Genomic DNA, 26,440 nt, shown 5'->3' on the forward strand with positions numbered 1-26,440 from the left:
GGAAACCACAGAGGAAAATTACATTCAAAGGAGCAATTAAAGTGAGTGACATTATCTTTTAGGCTTGCTTGAAAATAACACAGTGTCTGGCATATGTTATATCATTACTGTCATATCATTGCTTATTATTCGTGGTTATCAGACACTTAAACAGAAATAGTACTATACTGACAAATGACATATTATCCTGTCATTGTCCGTTCTGTAGGAAGGAGGAACATAGCAGAGTGGGACTACACTCAAAAACGGAAGTTTGTTCCAATACGAAGATTGTGATTATCTGAAAAGTGTCCTTAAAACGAGCCTCCTCGCAATTGTATGCACAGCTGTTTGCTGTTTAATCTGATGGGAAATATATAATTCAAAAGAGAGAAAAAAGCTTATTAAACTAGACGAACGCTCAATACAGGCGATGACGTCACGTTCGCAGGGAACAGGGATACAATCTACGGCAGGGTTAGTTCTAGATCGTATAGACCCTTTTTGTGTTTGTACACAATGATGACGTAGAACGTATGCGCGCGCATTGTGGCAACAGAAGGATGGCAGAGATAAACAGCTTGTCAAGCTACGCAAGGGGATTATCAACTAAAGATCGTGAATGTTACCTTAACAAGTTGACTTTGACAAATGGTGTCCGACTTCCAGATCCGTGTTCTATTGATGAGTGGGTTGAAGACGTTAGCAAGTGGCCGAATATACAGTGGCCAGATATATTGTTAGAAATTAAAATCAATGTTTTAATGGGGAAATGTACTTTAAACATGCCGTCAGTTTTAATGCTCTTTTATACTGAAAAACCAGAAATTCTTGTGCACAAGCAGTTAAGCTTTTATTCTGAAAATCCTTCATCTACGGTTAGCATTTAGCATGTGGCTAATATACGATTTCCTGAAGAGGTGAATTTAGTAGCGAAATGATATGGAGTGGTGCAAACCGAAGCTACTGATTTAACACTACAACTATAGATGTCGAGATACTACCATGCTGAATATTAAATGAAGGTACAGTTTATTTGAATACATTATTGTTTACAGACGAGAGTAGCATGTGACAACATCTGGAATGACCGGAAACCAAACGAGCCGAGAAGTATTTTTTAGAGTATTGATTACAGCGTTTAGAATGTGTTAAATGAAAAGTGATGAAAGAGAATATGAGGAGAAACGGCGTGTTAAGCATATATTGAATGTGAAAAGAACCTATCCTCTGTTTAAATGCAATAACGGACATTGGAGACGAGGCGAGCCGGCTGGCGGGGAGGAGCCAGCAGAGGATATATAACAGCACCGGAGGAGAGATCCATTCTCTTCTCTTCCCTATCGAGGAGCGGATCATAGCTGTTTGTCTGACTGAACAATATCATGCTTGTGACCAACCCGCGCCTTTTTTAATTAAAGTACCCAATTGAACTTTCACAGAGACTCCATTTAGTCTCCTTTTAAAGCTTCTCTCCTGGTCGGGAGAATAACGAACACAGTTAACAATCTGGTGAGTTCCCTGACGTGATCTCGCTGACCGAGGAGAGAAAACCAACCGGCTGTTTCCTGGAGACGCTTGCAGCCATTCGACACACAAGAGCTCAAATCAATCGGTAAGAAGATGCCTGTTATGACAAAGATTATTCACTAGTTAAACTAGGCAAAGTTAGATTTGTGTGTTTGACGGCAGCCGGCTGATCCTGAAAATAGCTGTGCATTTTAATGTTAAAACAACCCAAATTGATAAAATAATCACTCTAAAACCACGAGGCGTTGTTTTGTCACAAGCAGGGTGAGTTCACACTTTCTTTTGTTCCATTAACCCTGCATGCTATTAACCACGTGTGGGTGTTGAATTTTAAATATATAGTGTGTGGACATTGTACTTCGGATAGGTGCCTTGCTGCTTTCACATAGGTGTCTCTTGTTACGTTAATAGTTATTTAGCCTATGACGTAAGGGTATATAGCCCATTTGACGATTTTTTGTTAAGATCTGGAGACATAGCGAATCGGTTAAGGGCCGAGTAAGTGAAAACCAGCGGGGCATAGTGAATCAACTCAGGGTTAAGACCGAAGTCAGTGCTTTAAAGAAAGTCCTTTTCAAGAAAGGCTTGGTTAAGGTCTAAGCCTTTATCAGTAGTTAAAACTATTCTGTTTAAAAAAGATATTGCGGGTGGGTTACGGTAATCGGAATTACAACAGCAGTGCAGTAATAAGACGACGGTCTATTATAAGTGGCTGATAGGTCTCCATATTAGTCCCGGTTTGGCGTGTCCAAATAGCAACAGTTAACCATAGTCGACTATAAAGTCAAATATTACGTGAACAGGTTTATAGCTAGTGCGTAAGGGTTCCTAACTTTAAGTGATGATATCAATAAGATAAAGCCCATAGTCGACTATAAAGTCAAATATTACGTGAACAGGTTTATAGCTAGTGCGTAAGGGTTCCTAACTTTAAGTGATGATATCAATAAGATAAAGCCCATTTTTTTCATAGTAAACTAGATAGAAATGTTGTTATTTTAAACTAAGTGTTGTTTTGGCTTGTATTTCAGGGTTTATAATACCACACCAGTGGTTTACTTTGTTACGGTTCGTTTAAAGATCACCTCGCCATTGTTTAAACTCCCACCTGAGAGCCGCATGGACAAATCTCTTTGTCTACAGGTCAGAGTGCGAAATAATCGGGTGCCATCTTGTTTACACCCCACATGTGGAAAAACAAAGAGAGGGCAATCGCCATTTCGTGAAATGCAAATTCAATTTGCTCCTTTTGCTTTGAATTTGCATTTACACAGAGCATCCACCAATTAGAAGTAGCAGAGTAGAACATTTAGCAGACTATTTTTGTAATTATGAGAAGGATACAGATTACAAGTGATGTTGTTCCCCCACACAGAAAACTATTGTGTCCACACAACTAGTGAGGTCAAGATGTGACGGAGCGACAGAGACTGGCCCAACATTTTCCAGCCAGTACATAGATAGACCCCGTCAGAAGACCGGGGCTGTGTTTAAAGGGGAACTTCATTTATTCTTAGCCAGAAGTGCAGTTTTTAATCAAACAATTATGTGATTTATGGAGTCAGATTACATTTTTCTCATAAACACAATTTTATAATCGGTCTGAAGTATCTGTTTTAAGGCATGAGCCGCAGATTAAATAACATAACACTGATTGAGAGCTTGGATGAAGAAGTTGTAGGGTTTTTACAACAGTTTCAAGAATCAGTCTTTATTTATTTATTCTTGAGTAACTTTACTGATTTATAGTGTAGTGCGTAAGGCAATATCTCGTTTGAGTGAGGGGCACCAGCCCTTCATGCAGGTCACTCTCTGTGAGAATAGTTCATATTTTCCCTCCAGTTTGGAGAAAGATTATTTTATCATATGTTAGTTCAGCAGTGTCAACCAATCTTCTAATCCTAGAGTTATTGAGACGCATTAGCGACACCAGGGGTATTGTTTTTCGCAGCAACGATGATGCATAATACCATGACAAAAGCCATTATTGAAACAAGTAAACTATTAGAAGTGCTAATGGGAAATGTTTTGTGAATATGCATTTATGCCATCAGAAAGCCATACATCATATGATATTTTTGTACGCCTTGTGGGTACACGGAGAATTTATATTTATTTAATGCAACGTTGTGGGATTTCCATGTCCTGTTCATAATACGGTAATCATTACAATATTAATTGAGCATTTTATGCTCAAAGGAGGGAGTGTCATGATTATACAGATATGTTGATTTCAGTGACGTTGTAGTTAATAAATAATAACATGTAGTCAACAATAGGTCATAAAACAACAAGAGGTATGCCGAAGCTTGGGCCTTCTCCAAGGAGGGAGTGGTCCAGTTTTAGATATTAGACAAATAGAAGTGGATGAATATGTCAGAACTCTTGAGTAATATTATGCAAGTTTTGTCTACACAGCAGGCTAGGAAAACTACAGAGATACCAGACGAGACACCAGAAGAGACTCCTGTTCGGCCAGGTGATTGGGTGAGGGTGAAAGTTCACAAAAGACAGTGGGCTCATCCCCGGTGGACGGAAGCGTGAAAGGTTGTAACAAACTTCACACGCGCTCCGGTTTAAAGGTAAAGAAAAAGGAGCAAATTGACACCACCTCACACATTGTCACCCTTCACTGGCAACTTCCAGAACATTATTGGGAGTTAGGACTGATTTGGCAGAGCTGGAACAAAACAATAAATAGAAATAAGATAAAGATAGAAACAGCTCAAAAGACAAATTGTCTATAGATTTTTATAGATTGTACATTAATGTGAAAACCTATTTTTTTGTTTTACATCTGAAAAAGAGTCCAATTATTTGTATGTTATTTTTGGACTCATTATTTAAATTCTGTAACGGACACAACCAGGGATAAAATAGAGATGATGACGAGAACAAAGCCAAACCAATTGTGGGGTCCCCTAGGGATAAGAGTCAGAATAGCATTGTTGATTGTGCTCATTACACTTGGCACCTTGTTGGTTGGAAGGGGAGTACAATATCAAGTAAAACATGGAACCATTAGTTCACTCATAGAGAATGCCCACATCACTAACAAGACTCCAGCTGTGTTTCACAGACTTTCACTTATCCTCAGAGCCAAAAGATCAGCTGAGCAACAAGAGGAGGAGTTAGAAATACTCGTTCCCAAACAAGAGGCGGTTATAATCAAGATGATTCACCCCCCTATATGCAGTTCTTGTATCAAATGATGAGATGGGTTTAAGTGATCGGGATATGTAAGTGATGGGGATTAACAGATTAGGGGAATCTCTAAATACACTGGATCCATGTTTTAGTCTGAAGCAGAAACACCCCCTGTTAAGTTTATGAACAACCGACCGGTGACCTGAGCACAATTATTGAAAATGATTACAGTTGAAACAGGCTACTAACCCAAAAGTACAGCTTTGTACGTACAAACTCTATGAACAAAATTTCCTAGCAGACAGTGGCGACATTGCAGATATGTCCAGTCACCAAAGTTACTTATGTTCTAAATAACAGTGAGATTTAAAGTGATGGAGAAAATATGGAGACGTTCCTTTATAGTGTGTGAAATATGTGGTGCTTGAAGCAACTAGGTATTTAAATTTATGGAAGAAAGTGGTTTCCTGAAAGAGTTAATTGGAGTAAACATGTTACAGTGGGTGAAAACAATGTTTAGGGATATGGTACAATTATTAGAAAACATTAACTGGGCTTGGATGACATTTAACATCAAAGAAAGATAGTATGGTTAGGAAAATAGAGTGGGAAAGATTGGATTTATTTTACCTCAGTGTGTTAGAATTAACTATAGATAATGCGTCCCGAGATCTCTCTCTCTCTATCTCTCCGCCTGTCAGAACGCTACGACCCCAACTTCCAAGCAGACAAAAGACCTCACCACGGAAGACTCCTCCTCCTCCATCGAACAGACAGAGAAGCAGAGCTGAACCATCTCCACCTGAGGAATCCAGAACTACAGGTGACATAAAAAGGCACACTCTCATCGGTCCCCCACAGGACATGAAGTTCCAAGCTGAGCCACAAGATTTGGACACAAGAGCAGAGTGTGGGACATGAGAGTGGAATACGCCCTCCATGCAACAAAGTAGAGACTGTAAAGGAGGAGATGAAAAGCAAAGCAGATGGGACACTGAAAAGAGTTACAGCGGAAGGATCCAAGAGCGGATGGACTGAGGAGAAGGTGGACGGAGAAGAGGACAGGACGGAGGAGTTGGCATGGTCCGGCAGAACGTGAGGGGGTCGTGGCTTGACAACCAGAGGGGGAGAGAAGGAAAACGGGAGTGAGTGAGTTTACACATAAACACACTTATTCACCAACGAGAAATACGGAAAGAAAAAGATTTATTAGCCATGAATTAATCAATTGGTTAATTTATAAAGAAAGAAAGAGAAAACTTTTAAATAACCCTAAAAACACACTGAGGGTAGAACATATTATTCAATCTTTTCATCATATGAACAAATTATTCTTTAAGAGTTGTTTTATTCATGTGTGAATTTGGGTAAGATTTAACTTGTTATAGTATAGACCTACAGTTTAAAGGGATGGTTTTAGTAACCACTCTATAAAAGCAGACAAATCTTTATTTGTATGGAAAATGTTAAAGGTAGAGCTAGTACCAAGCCAAAGATAGTATTCCAATCTAGAGTATTGATTTCTCCATTGTAGCATGGTTATTACCTCAGGAGGGAAGATTAAGGTGGAAATAACATTTGTTTTTTGTCCAAGATGTAGAGTTTTAAAAAGACAAAAGAGAGATTGCACATTTTAATTAAAAAAACTAATATAATTGGGAGTAATACATGGGGGGCCTTGGATCACTCATTGTGATGGTGCATATTTTACAACAAATATCGTTCAGGGAGAAGGGGTCGCTCGATCCACCCTGCAGATGTTTTAAATCTTACTTGCAGCTTCAGAGGGAGCGCACGGCACCAGAGTATGAGTTTTAAAAGACAAGCGCCACCAGCTCCTAAAGGTCATCCATTCAATCAGTGATGACCTGACTTTTAGAGATGTTATTTAAAGGAGAAACATATCTGCCATTGGTGTAAATTCCTGAATTGAACTGCAAACCATTAATGAAATGACTTCTGTTTTAAATTCTTGTTAAAGGAGGGAGTAATTATCACATGCTCTAGCACCCAAGGTTCCACACACTGTTAAAGGGGTTAGCATAGCTATTTAAGTAGACAAGAATTGAAAATAAATTAGTATAATGAGTTATTGATATTCCACTGGTTCTCACACCATTTCAGGGACTTTATCACTGCATTAGAACAGACCACCCAAAGTTACTGAGTAGGAACTTTTACGTGATGAAACTCTACAACTGTTGTAACTGACCAAAATCTTCTCCCAGAAATGACTGTTTAGAATGCCGTACCCCAGAGTAGAACGTACCGATTGATCACGACGGCCCCTTCTAGAGAACATATTACTTTCATACCTTAAATGATATGAAAGGAGGGAGGGTAAATTTCTCATGAGGAGATAATTACAAATGCTAGCAGAACAAGACGACCAACCCCCGTATACAGATGTTGATGACAATGATGAGTTAGTTTAAATGATATGGATGTTCGGAGATGAGATTGATCAATGAATGTCCAGCTGATGTGATTCTTTACATTATGAAATCATGTGAAGAAGTGAGCAAAATAAAATGCTAAAATGGAGTGAATCCATTTCAATTTACTTAACACTATTCCAAGATAGTTTATTTTTATTTTTCAATTTACTTTGCCAATCCAAGATATTTTATTTTATTCTTTATTACTTTATACTATTCTAATATGGTGGATCTCATGTTGTAAAAATCATTGCTATTCTAAAATGGTTTGTTTCTTTTCACTTTGTAAAAATAAGTGCCTTAACACTGAGCGTGGTATGAGAACGGTTTCTGTGAAAGGAGGGACGAAGAAATGTTCTGATACCAAGCCATTGCTGCTATTTTGAAGAATGATATTGAATGTAAACACTAGAAGTTATGCACAAGGGAAAACGTTTATGTTTGAACACAGACAATAATTTATTTTGTATTTTTGTAAAGCCGGCTGTAAAACCATTCCATTTGATTGTATGTTTGTTAATATGAGATATGTAATATGCAAAGTTCAGATGAAGAACTCATTGATTTGAGTATTATACACACCTTTTAGGTGTGTAAGGAGGGACTGTTAGAAATTAAAATCAATGTTTTAATGGGGAAATGTAGTTTAAACATGCCGTCAGTTTTAATGCTCTTTTATACTGAAAAACCAGAAATTCTTGTGCACAAGCAGTTAAGCTTTTATTCTGAAAATCCTTCATCTACGGTTAGCATTTAGCATGTGGCTAATATACGATTTCCTGAAGAGGTGAATTTAGTAGCGAAATGATATGGAGTGGTGCAAACCGAAGCTACTGATTTAACACTACAACTATAGATGTCGAGATACTACCATGCTGAATATTAAATGAAGGTACAGTTTATTTGAATACATTATTGTTTACAGGCGAGAGTAACATGTGACAACATCCGGAATGACCGGAAACCAAACGAGCCGAGAAGTATTTTTTAGAGTATTGATTACAGCGTTTAGAATGTGTTAAATGAAAAGTGATGAAAGAGAATATGAGGAGAAACGGCATGTTAAGCATATATTGAATGTGAAAAGAACCTATCCTCTGTTTAAATGCAATAACGGACATTGGAGACGAGGCGAGCCGGCTGGCGGGGAGGAGCCAGCAGAGGATATATAACAGCACCGGAGGAGAGATCCATTCTCTTCTCTTCCCTATCGAGGAGTGGATCACAGCTGTTTGTCTGACTGAACAATATCATGCTTGTGACCAACCCGCGCCTTTTTTAATTAAAGTACCCAATTGAACTTTCACAGAGACTCCATTTAGTCTCCTTTTAAAGCTTCTCTCCTGGACGGGAGAATAACGAACACAGTTAACAATATATACCTATTTAATTGAGAAACCGAGCGTGTACACCAGAGAGAAATTACGAGCCTATAAGTCAGTGGATGCTTACGAATACGTTGTCTGTGGTCATGTACAGAACGTCAAATACCATGACATAGACTCAGAGTTTTGTATTTTGAGATCAGAAATTCTCCCTAGTCAAAGACAAGGACACAAGACAACGATGTATGAGGCTTGGGTCATAATCAACCAACGAGAAAACTACGTCCTCACAGCGAATTGCACCTGTATGGCGGGGTAAGTAGCCTATTATTTGGTGTTGTGGGCTTGTAGGTAACAGTTCAGGGGTGTGTTACTGTCCTTTCAGCTCGCTATTAATCTCCTTTCCATATCAAAAATCGTATGCCTTGCCCTGTAACTTTCTCATCATAACCAGGGTTTGAAACTAACATGTTCATGAACAACAACACAGCGACAACAGGGTTCAAAATGTCAGCAGCCAATATCATTCAGTTACATTCAAAACCTGATTAAGCTTAGGATACTCACATGTCTAGTAAGTTAGATGTTTACCTACTTCATAGCCAGAGCCGAGATTTGTCTGAGAGCAAATGTTACTTTCAAGCCCAGTATGTTTATTAAGATTTTGTGAATTTTCAGGCTTGGGTCATGCTGCAGCCATGCAGCTGCAATATTATTCAAAGTTGAGCTCTATGTTAGGATGGGAAGGACAGAGAAAGCAGCGGTTACTTCTGGATTGTGCATGTGGAAAGACATCAGCAGGAAAGAAGTCAGACCAGCTCCATTGAGGGAAATCAGCTTCCACAAACCAAAGAGGCTTGGCAGGCAACTTCCAGCAGCTTCAACATCTGCTAGGAAGAATAGTATCACACCCAGAGGCATGTAATAGTTGACAGAGCCTAGATAAGTTTCCTTTTGCCATAGTGCATTTAATTAATTCTCAGGATTTCTCCTCAGTGTCTTGACACCATAATGTAGCCTGAGAAAGGTGTTACTTGGTGATGCAGAGATGAAAAGGCCTACAGACCAACGTGGCATCATGAATTTTTGTAAACATACACGCTCAGTTTGAATAGTTTCAGTATCATTTGTTATGTTAGTTTGAATATGTCTGTCCTTTTGTCTTCAGATTACTGATTCTAGAAATTCGATTGTTTGTTATCTACAGCTTAACTGGTCTGGTTTTAGAATAATTCAGTCATTATTCTTAAAATGTGAACATTATGCAGCACACTAATTGTGTCTTTTTGTTGCTCTATTATCAGTGTTGACAGATGATGACATCCGGGAACTGCTGGATGTGTACCCAGGTGCTGACGAGCCTGGAAAACAGTGACACGGACACTGCATCGTCTGACACTGATTCAGAAGAGCATCCAGACTTACCTGAGCCCTTGACTGCTTTATTTGATGCAACACTCCGGGAACTCTCACCACAGGAAATGAAGGTGAAATGTGAGGATACATTTCACAAACTAAAAACTACACTACAACCTCAACAATGTGAGAAACTGGAATTTGTGACACGGAAACAGTCAAGGTCAAATGAGTGGCAGACCCTATAGGGCTGGTCGGATCACAAGCACCAAATTTCACCATGCAGCCACAACTGACAAGATCAGCAAAACATACCTAAATGATATAATGCAGTTCAACAAAACAGATTTAAATGTCCCATCTGTGCTCTGGGGTCAAAACATGGAGGAAACGGCAAGACAAGCCTACACTGCATTTATGTCCCAAAGCCATCCAGATTTCAGCATCAGCTCATGTGGCTTAGTAGTGCAACCTTCTGAGCCACACCTTGGATCATCGCCAGATGGGATAGCAAGATGTACCTGCTGTGGCAAAGGGGTGGTAGAGATCAAATGTCCCTACAAATACAGGAATAGCCTTCAAGGATGTACAGAAGACAAGCAGTTTTGTCTGGACAAGTCATTCTCTTTGAAACATTCACACACATACTACTATCAAACTCAACTTCACATGTTTGTGTGTGGTGTTAGCTACTGTGACTTTGTGTTGTGGACTAAGGAGAAGTTCATTGTGCAACGTATCCTAAGAAATGAAGAGTTTCTGCAGGAGGCTTTGCCAAAAGCACATGAGTTCTTTAGCTCGAGTGTGTTGCCTGAATCACTGACAAGAAGACATGATCCTGTCTTGGTGTCACAGAGAGCCTGCGAATACTGTGAAAGACCAGATTTTGGTAAAATGATTATCTGTGTCAAATGCAACAACCACATTCACTACAGTTGTGCACACATAATAAGGAAGACAGCAACATGGTTATGTAGGAAATGTCAGAGTTGAGGCTTGAATGCCTTCATGTAGGAGTGGGCAATATAATGTATTGTATTGTGATAGGAGACCAGATATGGTGTTAGATGTCGGTTATGGATTGTCTTTCCCTGGTTGTTAAAGTTACATTACAGTTGAAACAATGAATTCATCATCAGCCTTTTCTTTACATTTGATGTTGTTATTGACAGCTGTGTCTAGATGCACTTCAGTGCAACAAGATATTTTAAGTTTTATTCTGTAATGCTATATATGTATCCATAGAGATAATTTGCGACCTAAAATTATTATTTACTGTTTACAACATACAGAACCAGTTTGATTCTAATATATTGTACATACTCCTACTTTCTATGTTGTTAATGTTTAGTGGCACTTTAATGGCACCTGAATGGAATGAAACTCTGTTAGTAACAGCATTACAAATAAATGTGATACTGCACTCTGAATTGTTGAGATAATCTGGGGGGGAAAGGACCATTAGACACACCAGTGGCAGCCAATGTGGGGAGGTTTATTAAAATGCATTAAGTTTTAAGTACAGTAGGCCTATATACATGTTTTACAAATGTAAAATCACTTTATAAGTCATACATGGTTATGTGTAACTCATTTGGGAACAACACTCTTACAGAGGTTTGTGAGGGCACCACATACAATAACAACATCATCTAGTATGTCAACCTGCGACAAAGGAATAAATGTTTGTAAAATCTTAAAGTTTTTCCACCGACCAATAACTCGCTCTACATGGATCCTCACACGAGAAAGTTGTCTAGATGTGTCCACTTCCTGTGCAGAAAGCTGCTTCTTTCCTTTTGTGAAATGAGGGATACGAAGGGTTGCACCATAGGCCGCAAGCTCATCTCTGATGAGAAATCCTCTGTCTGCTAAAACCTCATCCCTAGGCTCCAAAGGTTTGAGGAAACCTGACTCCTTAGTGATCTGCTTGTCTGAAACCCGTCCACCCCACCCAGGAGACAGAAAGGAAATTGCACCAGCTGGAGTGATGCCGATCGAATATTTAATGGTGTTGTTGTGTTTATAGTTTGACCATGTCTGGGCCCTGGAAGTCAGATTACTGGGTCTAGCTATAAACATTTCTGTGCAATCTATTATGCACCGGCATCTTCTAAAGTTGCGCTTGAATATTTTTGGCATATTTTTAAGTACTGCACCCTTACTTGGCCATTTAATGAGTGGCTTGAGGACCAAGGCCATAGCAGGGACCCAGCTCCGCAAAATATTTGATAAGGTGGTTTTTGATACCTGAAATCTATAAGCCAAGTCAGTATTACATAGGCCCAACCTTAATTTCATCAATATAATCAATAGGTGGTCCTCTACTGTAAGTTTGTTGTGAATTCTTTCTACGCTGCCCATCATTTTTGTAATCAGCCACTCAAAGACCACAGAGGTCAGTCCTTTGAGAAAAATCAATTGTCCAATATTGCACTTAACAGTGGTGTAGGAGAATGTAGATTTTTGCAGCTCTTCTTTCAGCTTTACATTTTCTGCTCGTAGTGTGTCAAACTCCTGTCGCAGGTTGACATATTCCTCCTGAAGTTGACTGTATCTCAGGTTCAGATCATCGTACTCTCTCTTTGGAACTGGGATATCCTCTTCAGCTTTAATATAGAAAAGTGAAAAATTAGCATGTGCTGCAACCAATGCAAACAAGTTCACAATTCAGGGGTTCTCACACATTTTTACCAATGAATTTTCAAAACTTTTCCATGACAGAAGAGAAGATACATTATCGATCCCAGGGGGAGATTTTTCCTCTGCATTTGACCCATCCAGGGGCCAGTGTACACATCACACACATAAATACATAGCAATTGGAGCACACACACACTAGGAGCACATTGACTCTTTCAGTGAGGGTGGGAACCCTGACAATCAATCAGTTAATTGTAAGATGATATATTCATATATTCATACCAGGACAATGATCCATGCTGCATTCTTGTTCTGGAGTTTCAGAAGTAACACGTTGATTTGCTGCAGTGTCAGCTCTCCTCCTTTTCCTATGGTACCTACAGTAACAGCAGAAATTCATAGTTAGACTAATCCATATCTCAGAACAGCAGCTGTAGGCACCAAAGCTTATGCTCGACTGAGAGGATGTCAACTCTAATCTTACCTGTCCATCTTTGCATTTGGGTTCTGCCTTTGTTTTGTGTACATGAACACAGATGGCACAAAATCAGGACTACTAGAGTCCAATGATGCCTTGCCTGCAAAAATAAAACACAAACACGTTTGTTTAGCCTAGCAAGCTACTAGGCAAATCTAACGCCAGCTTATCAAACTTTAGCTGCATTTGATTATTATTCTACATCATACAGACAATCACTAATGTAAACAAGGCTCTCCCGTAAAATCAAAGAGTAGGCTAGATAACCTCATTACCTGATATAAAGTGGGCGCTGCAGACGCGAGCATTTTTGATTATGTCCTCATTCCAGTCCACACGTTTAATCGCCTGCAGCCACAGACGCCGCCGGTTGCTCTGAAATGGTCGTGGTCCTCTCGGAATCCTATAAAACTTTAGTCCGCCGGTGGAATAGCGATTCGTACAACCGTATACGCAACAACCAGACATGTTGATGCTGGGTACAGTTTGTAAATGCTTGCTAACCAGTTGCTACCTCGTCTTTGTCATTCAGAACTGCTTGAAAACAACACCACTTCCGTTGCCCACATGCGCGCGCAACTTTTTGATGACGTCGGCTGTAAAAGGGTCTATACCTGCTGGGTTTTATGCGGCGGAAGTGACGTAATAGTGGTCGTGGATGAGACGGCAACTTTTGTTGCGCTCGCGCTCCAACAGACAACAGACAGACAAGTATGTCAAGGATGCCAAAGCGCAACAAACAGGATGCTTTCACATAAAATATTTCAAACACTGAAGGATTTTGAGGAAGCGCAGACGTGGAAGAAACAACGATCACAAAGTATATTGTGTACAAAAAGGAACAGGTTTTCGGGGAAAATAGTACCTTTGTAAGGTTAGATCGGAAATGTAAGAAACAACGATGACCAAGTGGCCTACATTGTGTCAGTAATCAAATAAGTATATACGTATAATAATGTATAAGTGTAAGTATATAGGCTAAGTATAAGTATGTATGTATATAAGTAGCTAAGTCGTATAAGGGGCTTACAGAACGGCCGGTCATCAGCGGGCCGGCGCCGGCCGGCTCGGTTCGAGCCGTTAATTTATTCATCTTTTAAACGGCTGACAGAGGTCCACAGTTTCCCCGCAGCGAGGCTCCCCCGCCCTCCTGTTGACAGTTCACAAGCGTTCACACCACTAACATGTTTATTTTGGTGTTCAGTGTTTTAATGCCTACAACAACTGAATTATAGGTTGGTAATTTCAGCTTTCTACATAACCCATAGATTGATAAAAGCGAAAAATACGTGAAACTTTAGTGTACATTCAGCAACAGGTTGAATTATCAGGCGTAAAGTTATTTAAGACATTTCAAATTCCGAGTGTCTTTCCAAGTGTTAATGTATATTTTATGGATAAAATAATATTTTTGTCACAAATGTTTCAATACAGACGTGAAACCTTCACCAGAGAAAAATATATACTGGCAGTTGAAATGTGTACCATATGATGGGGTGCCATTCCAACTCGTGGGCACCAAGATATATGGATGGCACCAGGAAAGGACAGGTATACTCGGCAAAAGGAGAAGTACCATGCAAAAAAAGAGAAACAAGCGGTATATTTATGAATTGACATGCATTAACAACTTTAAATAATTGGTAAAGGAAAATTAAACAACTATTCGTAATATGACATGCATTATGGCATTCTATGACACATAACACTGTGACACATAACAACATAGAAATCAGCATTATGTAAATACATAAGTCGTTTAAACTTTAGAGGAATAGGAAACACAATTCAATGGCCTCTTCTGAGACAAAATAAAGGGGGATATCCTTCCTTTGTTTACCTACAGAACCCAACCAGCTCACGGTCATGACCTGGCACCAAATTCTTCCTCTTTACTTATTTTAACAGGGGATGGTATATCTGCAAAAATAAATAGACACAAACAGTACAGATGCAGGGGTAATGACATAATGTCCCACTATACTACAGACCTTGAAAATGTCTACATAAATTAATATTGTATTTCTATACACCTTTTTTCTCTTAGCTTGAAGACCATGTCTTCAAAGCAAGACGCCATCTTGTACAAAATACGAAGAAGATGGATTGCCCTGCCCAGATAACTGTCAGTCAGGTCATGAAATTTCCCGGTTTCAAGGTACAGCACAAGCACAGCACAGGTGCGTTCAATGCTATAATTGCTCTCGTGTCATGATCCCAATTGCCATGTCATTTTTATGTTCCCCAGATTGCAGAGAACAGTAAAACAAAGAGGAGGGAGCTCTCCGCAGCACTAAAGGCTGTAGTTGCAGCTGATCCTTCAACAGTTGAAGTAGTCATGGAATACCACACATGCTTCACCCCAGAAAGTGACCATCAAAACCATCCAACTGTTGGAGAGATAACCATGCAACATCTATTCCTTTAGCTGCTGTAAGAAACAAGATGTGAGGTACAATTTGTGCTGTACAAAGAGGACTTTTTTTAGACAGATTTAAACATCTATAATTACCCTGTTCAACGTCATGTACAGGTAGGGTTGCCAACTGTCCCGTAAAATACGGGATTGTCCCGTTTTTGGAAACGTAAGTACCTGTCCCGTAATGAACTGATACGGGACGCACCTTGTCCCGTATTTTGGGGTGGTGGAAGAATGACCGCTCGTTATGGTGATTCTCAGTCATTCGCTCTCTTGAGGACTGCGTGCGCACCTCTCAGAGCCACACACACACAAGCAGGGGGGGCTATCTTGAGCTGTGGGAGCAGCAGCATGCACGCTCAGCTCATTGGTCAATACTCATAGTCATGCAGCAGAGGAGCCAATCACTATAACGTATCGTATCTTAGCAACCGTTTCACCTCCATGCTGCTCGTCCTGCCCAACATGGAAGATGCTGCCGACGACAAGCACAAACAAAACTACCTCCTCAGAGTCCGAAAGTGATGCAAAAAACAACTTTTCTCCTCCTCCTCCGCCGAAGAAAAAGACGAAAAGAAAGAGTTACTACAGAACTGAGTGGGAAAAAGAATACGTGTGGCTAGAAAGCGTAAGGGACGATGTGCACAAGGCAAATTGTACTGTCTGCCGCCGACAATTTTCAGTTAGTCACGGAGGACTAACTGACGTTAAACAACATGCTGCAGGTGAAAACCACATGAAAACAGAGAAGCAAAGGAGAAGCCAGGGAGCCTTGACACAGTTCCTCGTTCGTCCAGCAACTCCAGAGGCTAACTTGGTATGTCAAATAAGGATGTTAATTTTGTATATGAATTTAAATTAAACCTACATTTACAAACATTTTGTTTGGTCAATTTCATATTGCTAAATGTTCAATGTAATTAAGTACCCCAACACTGATACACTGTGATATTTTTTAAACAATATATGATCAACTTAATCATATAATGATGCAAGTAGATGTAATGACTAATATTTATTCATAATCAGAGGTGGTAGAGTAGCCAAAAGTGTACTCAAGTAAGAGTATTGTTGTTTTAAAACAATATTACTCAAGTAAAAGTAAGAAGTATTTTTCATTAAAACTACTATTCACCTCCGGAGACCCAGAAATTAATTGTGTCCACTATAGAGGACACCAAGGGAAAGGAAGGACTGAAGGATGGAGGGAGGAGTGAAGGGAGGTCAGAAGGAGCTAGGGAAAGAAGGAAGGAAGGAGGAAAGATTGAAGGAAGGAAATAAGCAAGTAAGGTAGGAAGGAAGGAGTGGAAGATGGAAAGAAGTAAGGAGGGAAAGAAGGAAAGAGGGGGAAGGATGGAAGTAAAGAAGGAATGAATGAAGTACAGATTTAAGAAAGGAAAGAAGCAAGGAGGGAGGGAAGGAATATATATATATATATATATATATATATATATATATATATATATATATATATATATATATATATTGTATTCAAGAGGTGGGTAGAGCAGCCAACCGTATTCTTATTTTAGAACAATATTACTTAAGTAAAAGTAAAAAGTATTTTTCATTAAAACTACTCTTCAAAGTACAATTTATCCAAAAAGCTACTCAAGTAAATGTAACTCATTACTACCCACCTCTGTTCATAATAAAAAATAATGCATACTATATACAACCTATACACACTCAAACAGCTAGTATATACATGTGTAATACATATCAGGTAGTATTTGATATTATATATAATATTATATTACAATGATTATATGTATAGTGATATTTTCTTTTTCTTTTACAGGTAACTGCTGCTGAGGTAGCCCATGTTTATCACACGGTCAAACATAATTTGAGCTATAACTCATCTGATTGTGCATTCAAATTGACCCTGCAAACACTAAGTGACTCCTCAATCGCAAAAAAGATGTCGTGTGGGAAGACAAAAGCTGAGGCAGTGGTCACTGATGTCCTGGCACCAAAGGCAGTTGAAGAGGTACTCAGCCATTTGAAGAGTGAAGTGAAGCCGCTCCAGTTTTCTCTACAAACTGATGCCTCAAATAGAGGCTGTGCAGTTTTTCAATCCAGAGAAGGGCATTGTTAAAAGGCTGATCGACTTTGTTGAAAATGCAGATGAGTCTGCTGCAGGGATAGCCAGTTCAATCCAAAGTTCTCTGGACAAAATGGGTCTAACTTTGGATCATGTGTCTGCATTCAGTGCAGACAATGCAAATGTCAATTATGGCATCCATAACTCTGTCTTCACAAAATTGAAGGAGTCCAACAGCGAGATCCTCCGTGGCAACTGCCATGCACATGTGGTCCATAACACCGTGAAACATGCCTTGGATAAGCTGTCAATTGATGTGGAAAATATTGTCCTGAAGGTGTACGGTCACTTTTCCATCTCTGCCAAAAGGAGAGAGACCCTGAAGGAGTTCTGTGAGTTTCTGGATGTAGAGTTCCATGACATTCTGCGCCATGTGGTGACCAGATGGCTGTCACTCAACCCTGCAATCAGCCGCTTGTTGGAGAACTGGACTGCGCTGAAGTCATATTTCATCAGCCTCGGTGATGAATGTCCAAGGCGGCTGCGAGAGTTGCTGAGGTTGCCAGAAGATGCAGCTGGGGTTGAAGAGGAGGCTGATCTTGCAGAGGTGTATCTCCTCTTCTGCAACAATGTCCTGATGCTTTTTGAAGAGTCGGTCAAAAAACTGGAGAGGGATGCCACCACATCTGCTGACCTATATGCCATCATGGACTCTTTTCTGAGAAAACTAATCAAGAGAAGAGATGATCAGTTCTATGGCTACCTCACCAAACAAAAGCTTCGGCGTCTCATTCCATCTGAAGCTAACCTTGCCAGGGAAGAGTTTACAGCCTTCTTAAACACTGCCATCACTTATCTGCAGAAGTGGTTCACATTCTCTCAGGAAAACTGGCTCTTTTACCTGCAGCCACTCTGTCTGACATCTGGGAACATCTCATATGAAGACATGGAAAAGATCATTGAGAAGCTACACCTAGTTGCCAGGTATGTAACTCACACACTGTACCACTTTGTACTTATTCCCTTTATACTGGCATATTATGCACACCACTTTTGTCTTGTATTAATAAAAAACAAAATTATACATAAATACTTCTCATCATACAAATCATGTCTTATTTAAATGCAAACAAATGCACGGGGCTTTTATGTGTTGTTTTTAATATAACATTTTATCAAATGAATTCAACAAGTGTCTCAGTAGTTTTTAATAATGCTACTGAACTGAATTCCAGTTTCATCTCTATTCGCAGGCTCAACCTCTCCATGGATGAGCTCTTTGATGAGTGTGTTACGGCAAACAGCCTCCTCGATCACCTCACAAAGTCAAAGGATGATTGGGAGCTGAAGGGAACAGCTGAGAGGTGGGTAGCAGTTCTCAGGGGCCGGGCAGCTGACCTTCCAAACATTCTGGCTGTGGTGTCCTTTGTCCTCAGCATCCCTTCCTCTACTGGGTACGTGGAGAGGGTCTTTTCTTTGATGAAAAATAAATGGTCAGATGTGCGGAACAGATGCTCTGTTGAACTAATTAAGAGTGAGCTGATTGTCACTCTCAATTATGAAGAGTCTTGCTCAGAGTTTTACACTGCATCTCTGGTGGATAGACAACTCCTTGCTGCTGCAAAAGGCCAACAAAAATACAAGTGGAAGAAATAGGGTTGTGTGACATCGTCTCTGGTTGTTCCATAGGCAGTTTTGGGGTTTGCCAATAGTATTTTTTTTCTGCTTTAATGTGCACACACACACACACACACACACACACACACACACACACACACACACACACACAAACACACACACACACACACACACACACACACACACACACACACAGGTGGTGTGTTTTTCTTTAGTTTACGATTTTGCACTAATCTACTTTTTTCTTTCAAAGAGGCCAAATATGTTTGCACTACATCTCAAACACACTGTTTTTTGTTCAGAAGGTGTATATTTATGTTTTTTATTCAGAAGGTGTGTTTTGCACTAATCTATTTTTTCTTTCAAAGAGGCCAAATATGTTTGCACTACATCTCAAACACACAGTTTTTTGTTCAGAAGGTTTATATTTATGTGTTTTGTTCAGAAGGTGTATATTTATGTTTTTGTTCAGAAGGTGTGTTTTGCACTGATTTATTTAGTTATTTAAAGACAACTGTTTTGCACATTTGAAAAAATAAATGATTGAACGATAATCTGTTTCTCATGTCTCATGTCTATAACCTAACTATAACCTCACACTTTGGGTGTTTGACACAAAATTTAGACTGGAATTGAGGGGTTTAACCCAAAAATGGGGGGTTTTGCCGCGCTGCCAAGATGTGTCCCTTATTTGAAACTCTGGGAGTTGGCAACCCTATGTACAGGTAGCTGAACTGCGTGAACCGATGGATTCCAGAGTTGAACAACAAATAGTGAAGCTCACCATGGCTGGTGCCAGAAAGCTCAGTGAGATTAGACGTCACCTGTTCAATTTTGTAAATGACTAGCTGTTCCGGGGGGAGCAGCCACCTCCACGAACACGTCGAAGGTTTTACCCCACAGACAAGGATATCAGGAATATCTTATCAAGAACGAAGAAGGGAATACGTGAATCCAAAAATGACAAGGTCAATCTGCAGGTAATATACTGAGATTAGAATAGTATTAATATTATTCTAGCCATGCACATTTTTGTGGGTGGTTAATGCAAAACTTACAGAGTTTGTGACTTCACCAAGCATGGTCAGTTTTTTACATGATACATTGTCCTCTGAATTCATGTGTAAGTAAGCAAAAAAAGTATCAGTATTTGGTTCATATGCAGGGTATGACCATTTTTCAAAATGCAACTAAAACTTCAAAACTGTTTTTGCCCTGATATGACAACAAATGTTCCTAATGTTTGGGTCATGAGGCTACATGATGATAATGTCCAGTTACACTTTCATTCACAGCTTCTGACCCCCAGATGGTTAGTTGATGACTGCAAAATCAAGTACAGGCCATGCCAGCTACAGGAGGACGGAACTGTCACAAAGCTGCTGTTTTGTTACCAGACAGCCTGGCAGCGAAGGCTTCTCCACCTGTATGGAGAACAGATGTGCCTGCTTGATGCTACTTACCGGACGTGTCGTTACTCTGTTCCCCTCTTTTTCCTATGTGTGCGTACAAATGTGTGCTATGCAGTGGTTGGCCTCTTTGTGACCCAGAGTGAGACAACAGCAGAAGCCCTCCAGGTGTTTAAGGAGTGGAACCCTGACTGGAGCCCTAGCCACTTTATCGTTGATTTCTCAGAGGTAGAGATTGGTGCCCTGGAGGAAGAGTTTCAAGGTGAAATTGCAGTAGCTGTAGAAATCTGTTAATTCACAGAATATGAAACGTTAATTAAAAAAAAGGATACATTTTACATAGTATTCCACCAACTTCCAAAATATAATAATTTACATGCAAATGTAGGCAACAATCTACTTCAAAATATAATAAAGTCATCACCTCCACTGACAGACAGATGTATAAAAAGCAGGCCTATCTTTTGTTGCGTATACTATGTAATAGCAACGCGACAAAATAAAATGAAAACATGGTGCAGGTAATATATCTCTTATATTTTATCCAGGTTCGAAGGTGCTTCTCTGCGACTTCCATAGGGAGAAAGCTTGGGTTGAATGGTGCAGGAAGAAAGATCATGGAGTGAGCAACGCACAAGACAGTCTCCTACCGCTTCTGAGAAGCATTGCATCTGCTTCTACTTCAGAGGAGTTCAGCACACGCCTTTGCAACCTGCAGGAGGCCAAAGTCTGGAAAGACAATGACAAAGTGAGGGCGTGGTTTTCAAATAAGTGGCTCCCAGAGGCTAAGGTGTGTATCAAGTTGAAATATTATATTTACTTTTATATATTTATTATATAATGTGTTGAATTTGAAGAGTCTTCCTTTGAATTGTTTTTGTCTTTTTTTGTCTTGTGTAGAGATGGGTGCACGTGTTTCGGGATGAAGATCTCAAGGTGGCCATCTACACCAACAATGGGGTGGAAAGACAAAATGAAACCCTAAATTATTCTCATCTTGAAGGTTATAAGAACTGCAGCCTCAGTGAAATGCTCACTGTGTTGGTAACTGACTTCCTACCAAGGACATATCGGAAGTGAGCTAAAAAATAATTACTATGATTATACATATTTTTATATATATATATATATATACATACATACATACATACATACACACCAACACACATTTTTATATATAAATGTAATGTTCGATAGCTTTGTTTCCAACATATTTGTTTGATGTTGTTCATTGTTGCATGTTTCTGAGACGATTGTATTATCAAATACCATATCTATAGGTCAGAGAAAGCAAACTGTCACAGAGAGACTTATGAAGCTCAGCGCAAGTTCAGGCAGGAAGACCTATCACTTCGTATTGCACGTCATGGCAATACTCGCTCCTTTCACTAAATGATAGGGAGCGCCATTCCTCAAGCTAACCTATCACTTCCCTCCATTCACAAGCCTAATTATCGCACCTGTTAATCCCTCTATATATGCTCTCCCCTTTTCCATCAGCTGTCTTCCAGGTGTCAACGCGCAAGCAGCAGCAGGGCTTCGTCCCAGCTCCAGGTATATATTCATCAGCTCCGCAGTCTTGCGGATTAAGCTACAGGCGGCGTTCCCCAGTTGGCTAGCGGTTCTAGCCGGCCACCCCGGAAACCCGGACGCGGAAGGAAAAGACAAGGACATCGGGCTCCACAGAAGTTCCTCCGGCTTAATGGAAAGGGGCTACTTCAGGCAAACAATTGACGCACACCTTCAGTCTCTCTCGAGAGCATCACTGGCATCAGGGCCGCTCTAATGCGGCGCTTCCGGCTTCACGCGGAACGGGCCCTCATCGCTCGCGAAGCTTCACCCATTTCTGGCTTCAACTACAACCCCTCTTGCAGGCAGGCAGGGCTTAAGCTACATCCCATCGAAGCTACTTCTCCTCCCGGCTCAGTAGCCAGTATTGGACACTAAATGCGTCATAGACGGCTAGCAGGTTCAGTGCACAGCAGGCTTGCCTCCTTTCCCTGCGCCTCACCGCTAAAACAGGCAAGAAAAGAAAAGAGAGGAAGAAAAGAAAAGAGAGAGAAGAAGAAGAGCAAAAGGGAAAAGAGAAAGGAAAGAAGAGGAGGAGAGAAAAAGAGAGAGAACGGAAAAGAAGAGAGAGATAACAAAAAAAAGAAAGAAGAGAAGAGAGAAAAAAGAAGAAGAACAAGGAAGAGAAAAGCAAAAGAAGAGAAGAACGAAGAAAAAAGGAGAGAGAAAAAGAAAAGAACGGAAGAAAGAAAAAAGAAAGAAAAGAGAGGAGGAAAGAGAAGAAGAATAAGGAGAGAGAAGTTCGTTTATGCATTGTTGCCTTTAGTTCAGGGTTAAGGTGAGTTTCAGGCAGCGTCAGGTGTAACGCGTTACAGCATGGAGTTATGCAGTTCGGGTAACTACTACCCGTCACAATGTAAGTACCGCAGTTTCAAGCTTCATGCTGCCCATCTGTGGTTTTTTGGGGGTTTCTTTCAGGGAGAAAGATAATCACCCAACCAGCACATCAGTGCTGGTTGGGTGATTAGACTGTCTTCTATCATCATGTAATTAAACTGCTAATTAAGCTAGTCCTATATCAGGGCTTGATAATAACGGTTGCCAGGTTGCCATTGGCCATTGGCAACCATTCAGAAAAATGTCAACCACTTCTTGGACTTTGGTTGCCATCAGTGGCAACCAGTTTTTAACATAAAGAAATAAGGAAAGCAAACAGCAAAACGTGCACCCCAAAATAGATAAATGTTCATATTTGTTTTAAGAGTGATATTTAATTGTTGTGACCAGTCGGAACCTGATACTTAAATTGCACGTGCATTGGCGTGATTACGGAGCCAGAAAGCGATGCACGTTTACTCGCGTGCGCGGTGCGCCGTGTGTTTGTTTTACAACAAAATGTCATGCTGCTCATATTGCACACATATATTTGGTTTCATGCTCACATGGCTTATGTTAAGCAGGGTATGATATTGATGCATCATTGTACTCAAGCTAACAGCCGCATTACATTGTCTACATCTCCCTCTTCGCCGGGCATCGGCTCGTGCCGGCTATCCAAGATCTCTCCAGCTTGTCTATGGTAAACATGCATATAACTGGTGGTGGTGTCTTAAGAGCATTTCAGGGCTCGTTCAGGATAGGTGCAGCAAACTTGCCGCAATCAAGGTAATTATTCTTCTTCCCTACAACAACCGCTTCTCATCCTACATTCGTCCGGACCTCAGTGCCGTGCTGGCTATCCAAAGGTCTCTCCAACCTTAAAATTGGTACGTAGGCATATAACTGGTGGTGGTTCTTAGTATGTCAGCACGTATATTCACCCCGCGGCTCATGTTTATCCTTGCATGTCTAACCCTGTACGTCCAGGTTGTAACCTTCGGGTCTGTATAAAATGTGTCCCTGCGAAGTCAGGTTGCCCTGTACGTCCAGGATGCCCCGTTCGTCCGGGATGCCCCGTTCGTCCGGGATGCCCTGTATGTCCAGGACGCCCTGTACGTCCAGGATGCCCTGTACGTCCGGGATGCCCCGTACGTCTGGGATGCCCCGTACGTCCGGGAAGCCCTGCATATCCAGGATGCCCTGTGCGTCCAGGATGCCCTGTACGTCCAGGATGCTCCGTACGTCCAGGACGCCCCGTACGTCCGGAATGCCCTGTATGTCCAGGATGCCCTGTACGTCCAGGAAGCCCTGTACGTCCAGGGAGGATGCCTAGGAGGCATCAGTATGTCTAAATCCCCACATGTATTAACCTCTCATTTCATCCATAGATTTCCACTGCATCCCACAAGGTAAGATTTCATCACGTTCAGTACTTCATACTTTCACTTCTTTTGGGGGTTCATCGGAAACGGTTCTTCCCTTCCCGAATGACATCCTACCAAACCTGGGCCTAATCGCCAAACACCACTTCATTCACTTGTTATAAACTGTCATCATTATGTTTCATTTATATAATGTGACCCGATAATAAACATGTATTTCATACATCACGTCTCTCCTGATTGAAATTAAGCTCAGCGCAAGTTCAGGCAGGAAGACCTATCACTTCGTATTGCACGTCATGGCAATACTCGCTCCCTTCACTAAATGATAGGGAGCGCCACTCCTCAAGCTAACCTATCCCTTCCCTCCGTTCACAAGCCTAATTATCGCACCTGTTAATCCCTCTATATATGCTCTCCCCTTTTCCATCAGCTGTCTTCCAGGTGTCAAGGCGCAACCCTCCTCCACCCCTTTGCCTCCTGCTTCCAAGTCAGGGCCAAGCTCAACCTTCTCCCTTCCAACCGGACCTAACCACTTATCACCACCACCAGTGTCTAGACCCGGGGGGGTTCATCGGAAACGGTTATTCCCTTCCCGAATGACATCCTACCAAACCTGGGCCTAATCGCCAAACACCATTTCATTCACTTGTTATAAACTGTCATCATTATGTTTCATTTATATAATGTGACCCGATAATAAACATGTATTTCATACATCACGTCTCTCCTGATTGAACTAAGATATTGTTCTCTTCTCTTATTGAAGGTACATTGAACTGAACGTCAAGTACTCCTAATTCTACAGAAGGTGCAATGAGAACATGCCAAACTTCTTAAAAGACAGACCAAGAAGTGTAGCAGACCATGTGATGTCAAGGCTTACAGAAGCCCAGTTTTATGAAGCGAATGACGTTGTTGCAAAGGGCAATGGCATGTTCCATGTCAAAAGCCAAAGTCATCCTTGCACACAGCACAACATCAACGTTGGTGAAAGTATCATCATGCCATCGTGCACCTGCAAAGACTGGGCAAAGCACAAGTTGCCCTGAAAGCACTTATGTGCTGTTTTTAATCATGTGCATGAATGGGGTTGGGAGAAACTGGCATCTAATTACAGGGATAAACCCCTCTTCTCCCTGGATAATGCATGTCTGGGACAGACTTCTTGTGAGAGGGATAGCAGCGGCAGATCAGACATCACAGATCATACATATACACCGGTATCAGTGGAAATGCAGTCACCATGTAACGCTTTGCCCGAAAGGAAAAGACCAAGAAAGGTTAAACAAAGAAGGGAATGTGCCAGTCTCTTGCATGAGATTACTGACTTAACATACCATCTGCAAGATGAAGATTACCTTAAAACGTTAAATGACCCACTGACTGAGATCTTGGAAGATGTGAAGCTACACACTCCACATGATCAGAGCCTTCCTCTGACGTTCACACCTAAGAAAAGGAAGAAGGAGATGGCCAACCTACCTGTGAAAACCGTGCCACAAAAGCACCCATTCACAAAAAGGGTAGGCTGCTTTGCAGAAGCTATGAGGTTGAACTTCCGGGTCAGCATGAATTTGAAATTAACTTTGTAAAGCATTTAACTGTACAGTTCGGCATTCATATCTTTATTATTATTATTATATCACATATTGTTGTTATATATTGTTCAATGTGGAATTTGACCTTTTATTTAAATATTGTTATTTTATTGCACATTTTAACTTTAACTTCTTATTTATCCATACATATTTTTATTCTATTTAATTACAACTTGTATTGCAACATTTTTACTTTAACTCTGTAAGGTTACATTATCCTTTTAGTCTTTTTATTTATCTTGTATTGCACATTGTTATTCTTACTTCCTATGTTAATGTACATCTTTTAATTGTATTTTATTATATCTTTGTTGTATTGCCCTCTTTTACTTTCACTTCTTATTTTAACATAAATATTGTTATTTAAAATCATATTGAACATTTCTGCTTTCATTTCTTGTTTGTTTTATGTTATTTATTTTTGCATTGCCAATTTTTGATTTTACTTCCTATAGTTACATTCATCTTTTTATTATATTGTTATTATCTTGAAATTCACACTTTTACTTCTTGTGTATATACATTTAGCTATGTTTTAAGTATGTTATTTTTGTTTGTTTTCAAATTTAGCAACTGTCACAAAACAACATTTCCTCCACAGAAAAATGAAATGATTCTGATTTAACTTCCATGACGAAATACTGGTCAGATATCCACCAG

The 26,440-nt window shown here is 40.3% G+C and overlaps 3 protein-coding genes and 1 long non-coding RNA gene across 10 annotated transcripts in view; 3 read left to right on the forward strand and 1 right to left on the reverse strand.

The window, feature by feature from the left end:
- The window catches only part of LOC307019462 (uncharacterized protein), a gene marked incomplete at its 5' end in the record, with an annotated part of 43,715 nt that extends 28,135 nt beyond the window's left edge, over positions 1 to 15,580 (reverse strand). For 3 of the 6 annotated variants that reach the window (XM_079650412.1, XM_079650413.1, XM_079650411.1), the window contains 5 exons: positions 12,266 to 12,384; positions 12,701 to 12,795; positions 12,903 to 12,996; positions 13,172 to 14,816; positions 15,409 to 15,548. In XM_079650412.1, the coding sequence (XP_079506538.1) occupies positions 12,266 to 12,384; positions 12,701 to 12,795; positions 12,903 to 12,996; positions 13,172 to 13,364 (501 nt within the window). Of the gene's footprint in view, positions 1 to 11,249; positions 12,385 to 12,700; positions 12,796 to 12,902; positions 12,997 to 13,171; positions 14,817 to 15,408 lie in introns of those variants that run through there. The other 3 variants (XM_079650410.1, XM_079650408.1, XM_079650409.1) reach the window with 3 other exon arrangements.
- On the forward strand, positions 218 to 12,178 carry LOC307019466. Its single transcript, XR_013802668.1, has 2 exons — positions 218 to 8,734; positions 9,098 to 12,178. It is a non-coding gene; the product is annotated as an uncharacterized lncRNA (long non-coding RNA).
- Positions 15,581 to 16,010: 430 nt separating the features above from the next.
- On the forward strand, positions 16,011 to 19,985 carry LOC307019463 (uncharacterized protein). 2 transcript variants are annotated; one of them, XM_079650414.1, is made up of 3 exons: positions 16,011 to 16,132; positions 17,117 to 18,346; positions 18,616 to 19,985. In XM_079650414.1, exons 2-3 carry the CDS (start codon positions 17,364 to 17,366, stop codon positions 19,016 to 19,018), a joined length of 1,386 nt encoding a protein of 461 aa, XP_079506540.1. In that variant the 5' UTR covers positions 16,011 to 16,132; positions 17,117 to 17,363; the 3' UTR covers positions 19,019 to 19,985. The 2 variants fall into 2 exon arrangements, with proteins under 2 accessions (XP_079506540.1, XP_079506541.1); XM_079650415.1 differs by lacking the exon at positions 16,011 to 16,132 and having other exon boundaries at positions 16,795 to 18,346.
- A 213-nt stretch (positions 19,986 to 20,198) lies between these two features.
- LOC307019465 (uncharacterized protein) lies at positions 20,199 to 26,002 on the forward strand. The gene is made up of 3 exons (XM_079650417.1): positions 20,199 to 20,671; positions 20,958 to 21,199; positions 21,310 to 26,002. Exons 1-3 carry the CDS (start codon positions 20,221 to 20,223, stop codon positions 21,487 to 21,489), a joined length of 873 nt encoding a protein of 290 aa, XP_079506543.1. The 5' UTR covers positions 20,199 to 20,220; the 3' UTR covers positions 21,490 to 26,002.
- Positions 26,003 to 26,440: the final 438 nt, after the last annotated feature.

The sequence above is a fragment of the Notothenia rossii genome, assembly GCF_949606895.1.
Source record: "Notothenia rossii genome assembly, chromosome: 9".
Taxonomy (NCBI): domain Eukaryota; kingdom Metazoa; phylum Chordata; class Actinopteri; order Perciformes; family Nototheniidae; genus Notothenia; species Notothenia rossii.